Source organism: Caenorhabditis briggsae (assembly GCF_000004555.2).
Source record: "Caenorhabditis briggsae complete genome, chrI, whole genome shotgun sequence".
In the NCBI taxonomy this organism is placed as follows: Eukaryota; Metazoa; Nematoda; class Chromadorea; order Rhabditida; family Rhabditidae; genus Caenorhabditis; species Caenorhabditis briggsae.
The window spans coordinates 10,321,041-10,330,157 of record NC_013489.2 but is presented as its reverse complement, the minus strand read 5'-3'; the positions used below and the strand labels follow the sequence as shown (position 1 = coordinate 10,330,157).

The 9,117-nt window shown below is 35.7% G+C and overlaps 2 protein-coding genes across 2 annotated transcripts; one reads left to right on the top strand and one right to left on the bottom strand.

Annotated features, from left to right (window-relative positions):
• Positions 1-2,315: 2,315 nt before the first annotated feature.
• Positions 2,316-3,798, top strand: CBG25372 (the record flags this gene model as incomplete). Its single annotated transcript, XM_045241163.1, has 3 exons — positions 2,316-2,413; positions 2,838-3,608; positions 3,657-3,798. 3 exons carry the CDS (start codon positions 2,316-2,318, stop codon positions 3,796-3,798), a joined length of 1,011 nt encoding a protein of 336 aa, XP_045099327.1.
• Positions 3,799-6,000: 2,202 nt separating this feature from the next.
• Positions 6,001-8,833, bottom strand: Cbr-unc-87 (the record flags this gene model as incomplete). The annotated part of the gene is made up of 6 exons (XM_002640209.1): positions 6,001-6,108; positions 6,272-6,406; positions 6,451-6,933; positions 7,503-7,661; positions 7,707-7,915; positions 8,284-8,833. The coding sequence occupies 6 exons, from the start codon at positions 8,831-8,833 to the stop codon at positions 6,001-6,003; spliced, it is 1,644 nt and encodes a 547-aa protein (XP_002640255.1).
• Between the last annotated feature and the right edge of the window lie 284 nt (positions 8,834-9,117).

Below are 9,117 nucleotides of genomic sequence, written 5' to 3'. Positions count from 1 at the left end.
GTTGGAATTCTAGAAAAAAAAAGAAATTCTAAAAAATATCATAACTGTGAAGATTTAGCAGTTTTTCATTGATTGAATACTTGCTTGCTATTTTCAGCTGAAATTTGATTTTTTTTTCAGCCGAATTCTTCGAAAATTCAATTTCTGACATTAAAATATACTTTTTTCAAAACCGAAGAATTTGGAATTCCGATTTTCTGACGTTATCAGAGGCTGCGAAATGTCTGGCTGCAAAATGTCCGGTTGCGAAATGTCTGTCTGGCTGCAAAATGTCCGGTTGCAAAATGTCCGGTTGCAAAATGTCCGGTTGCGAAATGTGTGGCTGCGAAATGTCGCGGCTGCGAAATGTTCGGTTGCGAAATGTCCGGGAGCCGTTTCGATATTGTCTTTGGAGCGGGTTCATGTGATCGCGATCATGCATGATCTAGTCTTCCTCATATTGGTGTAACACGATTTTCCAAATTGTTGCTTCGGAAGTTTGAAGTTTCTCCTTGTCTGAAATTATGATAGGTAAATTTATTTTTTACTAAAACTGACAAACCGCAGGTTTGAATTCTCATTCAATGATTCATCATGGCGTTTTTTCGATGATAGTTCTTGAGCAATAGGTTATGATTCCAGGAGATTGTGATTTGGATTTTCTCTCAAATAAGCATTTTACGACTTTCAAACATATGGAAACGAACAAAAAAAATTATATGATGATAAAAATAAAACAAAATTAGGTAAAATAATTTTTAAAAACAGAATAAATCTTTCGAAAAGCCGGAAAAGTTTTAATAAGGCTGACAAAGGTTTGAAAAGTTTAAATATGACTGAAAAAGGTTTAACTGTGGCTTTAAAAAGTTTCAGTTTCGAAACTTTTGCAGCTGGATAAAAAAAAATGTAGCTCAGAAAAGTTTTCCGATTTACCTGAGTAGGGGCTCTTCTATTACAGGTTTTTAAAACTATTACTTCTTCAAAACTATCGGGAATAGTATTTCGGAAGTTTGATTTGACTGGAAGTTTAGTGATGAATATTTTTTCGGATTGACTAGGATTGTGTTTATTGACCATAATGTTCAAAAAAAATCGAAAATCCTAGAAAATAATCTCCTTAACTTATGTGTTTGCAATCAATGTTTAACCATGCATATTTTATGCCATATCATTTATACCGCTTCAAAGTCTTCAAAAATAATAGTTGTGAGTAATAAGAAACCAATAAGTCGTATGTTGGGTTTAAGTTAGTTGGTTCCAAACAAATTATGATTTATTTGATTATGTCAGAAATCAGATATCTTTTTCCACTTTTTGAATCGATTTTGGTATTTAGTCAAAAATGAAGAAATCTCTGAAAAATACCAGTAAATAATTTTTTTTGTACTTCTCACTATTTCATTGTAATTTCGATTTTTGCAAAACTTCTTGTGCAACATTGAGAAAAAAATCATACTTGTGGAAAAGATGGCCGGCCCGCTTTTTGAAAATTTCGAAAATTTAGAGCAAATCATCCTTTTTCAAGAAAATTAAGTTTGTTTTTTTTTGCTCAAAATTCAATTAAATTGACTTTTTCGGATGGTTGTATGCATTTGAATTAATATTTGTGCTATTAAAAATATTTTGGGTGTTGTCCTAGGCGGGCCGAGCGGGCCGGGCCGGGCCGTACCGGGCCGAGGGTTTTGTGGCAGGCGGGCCGGCCCGGCCCGGCCATTTACATGTATGAAAAAAATACTATGTCAAAAATTGTATTATTTTTTCGTAACAGTACTTTTTCCTGGAGGTGATGGTTGAATATTTTTCAGGTTTCCCTTCTAGAAACATAATAATTTTTTAAGTTTGCTGAAACTTTTTTCGGAACATTCAAAAATATTTTACCAATTCAGAAAAAAAACAAGTTTGGCTTAAAACCTTACTTTGCGATGATTTCTCTGATTAATTTACGAACGAAGTGAATAAAAATAACAGATTTTTTGTCAAAAAATAAGCTTTCAATCGAATAGAAATTTTTAAATGAGTTTTTCTTCGGTATTCGCTTCCAGCAACATAAAAAATGTACTGAAAATTTTTATCTAAACATTCAAAAACATATTTTACCGTTTTTAAAACAACTTTTGTATTGTTCATCAGCTTACTTTCAGTTGGTCCCATAATACATCCCCAATCCTCAATCCTCCGCTCCACCCTTCCGTCTCTCTGCATAATTATTGGAAATGTGTACTCACTCCCGAGCCTTCTCTCTTTCCCCGACCCGAACGCGTCTCTCCATTTCCTTCTCTTCCTCTTCAAACCCTTCATCCGTTCTCTTCTTCTCTCTATTCAATTTCATTCACATGATGTTGAACCCAACCCCAACCACCAACAAATTTCCCTTGCTTCGTCTCCCTGAAGTTATACTTTTAGATGTACTTCATAACTATGAAACTGTTGAATTGTAAGCTACTACAGGGTAGTGCACAATTACCCGGGCTAATAAAAACAGGAATATCTTTAGACATAAGTATCTTGGAAGAACGAAAATTGGTAGAAATATAATTTTAAGTTTGATTCAAAGCTACTGACATTTTCGAAGCGATTCCTCAAGTCTAGGTATTGTTATGATTGTCCAAAGATAGACGGCATAATCTTTCTTGTGGTTTTCATAAGAGGAAGCAACTTTGACAAGCGATAACTCAGCTCAAAGTTGATCAATTAATTTGAAATCTAGCCAGTTTATTCCTGAATAATCTGAGCTTTTGTATTCTAAATTTGAGTCCAGTACAACGCTTCAATCAAAACTTAGGCTAGTACAAATTTCAGTCCGGCTAATTACGCACCACCAATCTGATCTTTGAATTATATTTTGAACATTTTTTCAGAGTAGATTTATCTTTGTGCTCAAAAGTTTGCAAATCCTTAGCCAAGTACATTGTCAACAAGAAGAAAGCACCAACCGAGTTATCATTTTTTGTGGACAATCAATTCGAAATAAGGATCTCCTTTCAATGGACAAACATTTCTTGGACTTTATATTTGGACGATTCTCATCAAGATTCGGGACTTATTAGAGTGGTAAGATGTTCCGAACAATACCAAGAAGTCTTGAAGAAAACATATTGGCTGAAAGGATTTTCGGTTCGGAATTGGCTGGATCATATTTCGTCAATTTTCAATGTTCCCCTCCATTCAATATGGATTTGTGGATTTATAACAAAACACGAGAAATTCTACATCCAAGAAATGATGAAAGGATTGACGGTGGAGGCTCTTCGAGTTTCATATTTTGTTCCTGATGATTATTTGAAAATGATAATGGAAAAAGTCCTAGTCGGGAAACATCTAACTCTGAAAGCACCAACCAGAATTCTCCCATCTGAAACTGTAAAATTTGATATGGAAACATTAATATTCGAATCTAATTTCTGGTTGAAACCGAATCATGTTTTGGCTATGAATTGCCATATTATCGATTTGGGAACTTCGAAATGGAAAGCGGAAACTTTCAATACTTTTATAAATTTATGGATGGAAAATAGATCGAAATTGAAGATGCTACAAGCGAGAAGTGTTGAAGGGAATAAATGGAGCGAGGATTTAGTACTGAAAGGATTGGATAGTCAGGAAGTAAACTTGAAGAGAACTTTTCATTTGTAAGGATTTACTCTAATCAAACTTCGCTTAAAAATGCTATTTTTCAGAGAAAACAACTGTTTCTTCAGAGACATAAAGATAGAACGAAGCTTTGACATCAATTGGAAAGGAACCACTGCATCAATTATTTTGGAAAATTATAATGATGCTCAGACAAAATTCATGTTTCTAGTTTGGCGTGAAACTTGATCATAACCACCTGTAAACTCGCTTAAAGCTGTATAAAATTTCGAATGTTATCATAATAATAAAAAAAGATTTTTTGAAAATTATCTGTTTCATGATTCCATTTAATACAGTTTAAAATCTCGTTATTTGCTATGTTATCTACATATAGATTTTCAATACTTTTAGAATTCTAGACATTTCTGTAACCATTTTAAAGTTTTATTGCTTTATTTTGTGCAGAACATCGTGTATATTTACATTAAAATGAAGAAAAACTTCAAATAAATTTCCTAAAATGTGAAAAAACGCATCAAAAATGCGAAGTGGTATTTGGTGGCTGGCGACCGAGTGTGAGCTTTCTAATCTCCGGCCAGAGCGCGAAAAGTATTTTTGTTCAAATTTTTCAGGGTTTTTCTCGATTTCAGACAGGATTCCTCGGAAAATTTAAATTTTTTGTCATTTCTGCAAAAAATGTTTTAGGAGTTAAAAAACAAACGATTTCGTAAGAAAATGTTCGGAAATTGAAGAGAAAACCCCTGCAAAATTCATTTTACTAGTTTGGATTGAAACTTGATTTACACTGTCTCAAAACTGTATAGAATTTATAAATAAAGTTGATACGAATTTTTAAAAAATTATCTGTTTCATGATTCAATTTTTCGAAGTTTCGGATCTGTAATTTTACTTGGTCTATTTAAGTAAATATTTCCAATTTTTTCCATTTCTAGAAATTTCTGGAACCGTTTAAAATTTGCGTTCAAAACTGGATGAAATTTTTGGAAAAAGTATTATCTGTATCATGATTCAATTTTGTAAGGATTCAAATACGTTTATTTGCTTTGTCTTCAATAATATTTACAATGATTTGAATTTCTAGAAATTTCTTGAATCATTTAAAAGCTTTCTTTTTGAACAAAAAAGTATGTCGATCCACATTTTAAAATATTAGAAAATTCCTAAAATGAGAAAACCCGCATCGAAAAAGCAAAGTGGTATCTGGTGGCTGGCGGCCGAGTGTAAGTTTGTAAATGTGGATTTTTTTGTCATTTCTGCAAAAAAGTTTTATAAGATCAGCGATTCCGCAAGAAAATGGTTGGAAATTGGGAAAAAAAACCCTGAAGAATTCATTTTTCTAGTGTGGCCTGGAACTCTGGTACAATACTGTATAAACATTTTGAATACATCGTCGATACGAATTTCATAAAAATCTGTTTCATGATTCCATTTTATACAGCTTCAGATATATTCAATTGATACAATGTCTACATAAACAGTTTGCATTATTTCAACTACTAGAAAACTTTGTGATCATTTTAAAGCTTTTTGTAGCTTCGTTTTATACAAAAAGTATGCCGATTCACGTTTTTGAAAAATTCCTATAATGGGAAAAACTGAAACGAAAAAGCAAAGTGGTTTCTGGTGGCTGGCGACCGAATGTGAGTTTTCTAGTCCCCCGAGGTCGCTGTCGCGGTGTCCGAAAAAGAGATTTTGGTTAATATTTTCCTGAATATCTCGAATAACCTAAAAAATCTCAATAAAAACACTGAAATCGGGAAAAAAGTCGAAAATTTTAGAGCGCTGACCGCGGGGGACTAGAAAACTCAGACTCTGTCTCTCGCCCACCGGAATGCACTTTGCTTATTCGATGCGGGTTTTTTCCTTTCAGGAATTTTTTGGAATTTTTTCTTAGTTTTTATGTAAACATGATTTTCTGCACAAAATAAAATAATAAAAATTATCTGCTCCATGATTCCATTATATAAAGCTACAAATCCGTTTCTATAAATTTTTTCGAAGCATAGTTCATTTTCTTATAGAATTGTCCTATTTCCATTTCATAACCTAAAGTTTCTGGAATCATCTTCATCTTTCTCAAATCTAAACTACAGTTTCCCTCTCAAAACCGTAATCTCTTCGACTCATTGAAAAGTTCATTTGAAGAAATAGATATCTTTTAAAAGAAAAACAAGTATTCCAATTTTTCACTGAATTTGCACATTTTGATTCGAAATTCACTCAAAAAGACAAAACGAAAAATTTCAAATTTATGATGAATTGTTGGCTTTGGGAAGAAGACGGGAGTAAAAGACAAGGATGGGGGGAAAGCAGTTTTTTGGAGAACAAGGAAAAAGAAATTTAAGGGGAAAAAAGTAGACGAATTTTGAAGCAAGTTATGCACAGGTATCATGGTAATTTAAAGAGAAAAAAACCGAGAAGAATGGTTTAGAGACGATCCAAAGAGACCTCGGCCTCTTCTGGATATTCGAGCTCCCAGATTCTCTTCAAGTGCTTGCCCTTAACGTCACGTGGTGCTCCGAATGATGTCATCTTCTGAAAATTTGAAAACAAAATTAGTTGTAACTAGATTTTTGTGGGTGAAATCTATAGATAACCTTTAACCAATTTAAAATAATTAATAGAAACAGTAAATAAATTTTAGCTCTCGTTTAGTTTGCCCTAAAGCACGGGCAAGCTGCCCAAACCAAAAACTTGCCTTCTGAGAGTCTCCCTTATTCCATCCAGCTTGACTTGGAATGATGGTCTCCGAAACCTTCATAGCCTCGTATGGAAGCTCTCCTCCCTCAGCCTCGAATGTCGTGTTTCTGCATGTTCCGAAGCCGATCATACCCTGAAAATCTTATTTCATATTCTCTCAAATTTCCTTAAACTTACAGCCTGAGAAGCGAAACGGTTGGTACCAGATTGAAGACGGACCATTCCCTGGGATTTGCGGTTTTGCCAGGAGATGGATGGGTCCAAGACTTCCCAACGTGGCTGTCCGAATCCGGTCATTCCCTTCTGGGAGGCGTACTGGTTGGATCCCATCTGCGATGGAATTGTGGTTTGATCGATGGAGCACTCGTGAGAGTAGTCTGGATGGTTCGAGTCGACCATCTTTGTGGTCTCACGACGGGCTGTTCCGAATCCGGTCATTCCCTTTTGAGAAGCGAACTTGTTGGTTCCGGATTGAAGTGGAATCTCAGATTGATCTGGCTTCTCGTGATCGTATTCTGGATGCTTGGAGTCGACCATCTTCGTGGTCTCACGACGTCCAGTACCGAATCCGGTCATTCCCTTTTGCGAGTCGTATTTGTTGGTACCAGCTTGAAGACGGACGATTCCTTCCGACATACGGATCTTCTCCTCTGGCAGCTCCTGAAAAAAAATCGGATTTTGAGTTTCAAATTTCTCTGTTCCCATATTTTCATTTATAGAAAGATTTGGTCGAAAATTTATTTTCAACTCTTTTTTCGCCCAGAAGTTTTCAATACTTTGGTCTTCTAAGCTGACATCGATTTACTCAAAACTACCGTAGTTGAACTTCGAGACAACTTTTCTAGGTACCTGTGAAAGATATTAAAAAAAGTTGTCCACTAATAAATTCTTTATCACAATATAACAAACATTTTATTAGTTGACATATTTTTAAAATCTTGGACAGGAACTGAGATAATTGAGCTCAAACTTGACAGTGTGGGAGACTTTCTATAACAGATTTTACGGTAATTCCCATTCTCATCTTAATGATGCAATTTTCAAAACTTTGGTCTTCTATTCTGACATTTATTTACTAATAACTACAGTAATCATGTAGCTTTAAGTCGATTCTTACACAGAAAGAACGCATGTGTAAATACTGGAAAAATTCACTGTTTCAGAAGTTAGGTTTTTTTTTTGAAAATTTGATTAATAATTACGCTATGAGATCCATTCAATAAACTTACAGCCAAATCAGCTGGATTCTGAGCGACACGGACTCCCTCACGGCACACATCACGTCCGGATCCGAATCCAGTCATTCCTCTCTGCGAGCAGTACTTGTTGGTACCGGATTGAAGACGGACTTCTCCATGGGAACGGTTGGCAATATCTTCTGGCACTTCCTAAAAATAACAACAATTTTAGATTTATCTATAAATTCTTCTTACCTGAAGATTCTCGGACTTTACACGAGTGTTGGTGTTTCTTGGCGTACCAAAGTTGGTCATCAACTTCTGCGAGTCTCCCTTGTTCCATCCGGCCTGGCTCGGAATAATTCCGTCGGTTTGACGGAGTTGAGCCAGTGTCCAGCGTCCGACACGTTTTGGTTGACCCTGTCCGGTGACTTTGGTCTCCATCGTGGCATTTGGCTGCTCGTCTGGAACAAAATAATATTAGGATTCGATTTTTCAATCATCCAAAAAGTTTTAGCTTTGTTACATTGACTACCGTACACCCTGTAGAAGAGTCCCTCTAACTTTTAAATTTTACCCTATTTATCTTGGTACATGTTGAAGATATCAAAAAGTTGTCAACTAATAAATTGTTTATCATGTTATCAAAAACATTTTATCAGTTGACACATTTTTGATATCTCTTATAGGAGCCGAGATAATTGAGCTCAAGCTTACAGTGTTGGGGGCCAGGGTTTTTGTTTTTCAAAGTATTTTTTCCAATGTTTCAAATTTTACACTTATGGAAGAACACCATGCAACAAGAATCACACAAAAAAAGAAAAAACAAAACCTCGAATATGTTGAATTGGCTGTTCCTGATTGTCATAATAGTAGACTGGATGTGGTGATACAATTGTTGGAATCACTTTTTCCTGTGGACTCGGAGCTCTATTAATCTGGATTGGGACTTGCACGGCGGCCTGAGGCCTTCCAGTGATTTCTGGGTAGTCCCCATAACCACGTGGCGATTTTGGAGCCGCCACGAATTGACGATAGTTAGATGGAGCTTGAGGTGCAGGTTGTTGTTGATGCTGAAGTCCACGCTGCTCCGAGACAAAGTTCGGAACAATGGATTGCTTTGGAGATGTGATTTGTACAGTTGGCACCACGTCTTCTGACTTCTGATTCGCTAACGACGACTTTTCGATTTGAATCGGAATAGTTCGTTCGCGTGGATTGGGTCGTAGTCGTTCGACGGCTTCCGACTGTCTTGGACTCAGTCCGCTGGGATAGAAGTGCCCAGGAAATAGTTTAGAACCATTTTGAGATGATGATGTGGAATATCTTGATGATGCAGATTGAAAGTTGGATGCAGACGTTGTTGTGTTGAACGAGAGCATTCTTCAAAAAGAGCAAAAAAATATACGCGGACAAGAGAACAGTGACAGAACGAAAATGCACAGAAAATAGTAAAAGAGTTAGGACAAAGTAATGGGTGGAGTATCTGGAGAACAAAAAAACTGGTTCTGGTAGGCAGAGAGAAAAAGAAAGATGAGTAATTACTTGTAAAAGAACAACCCGAACACCCATGTGTTTGAACTTTGAATCAGAAGAAGAAACATGTTCGCTGCCAAAGGTTTCGAAAATACTTGAAAATCCTTCTCAAAAAGAGCAAAATGTGGGG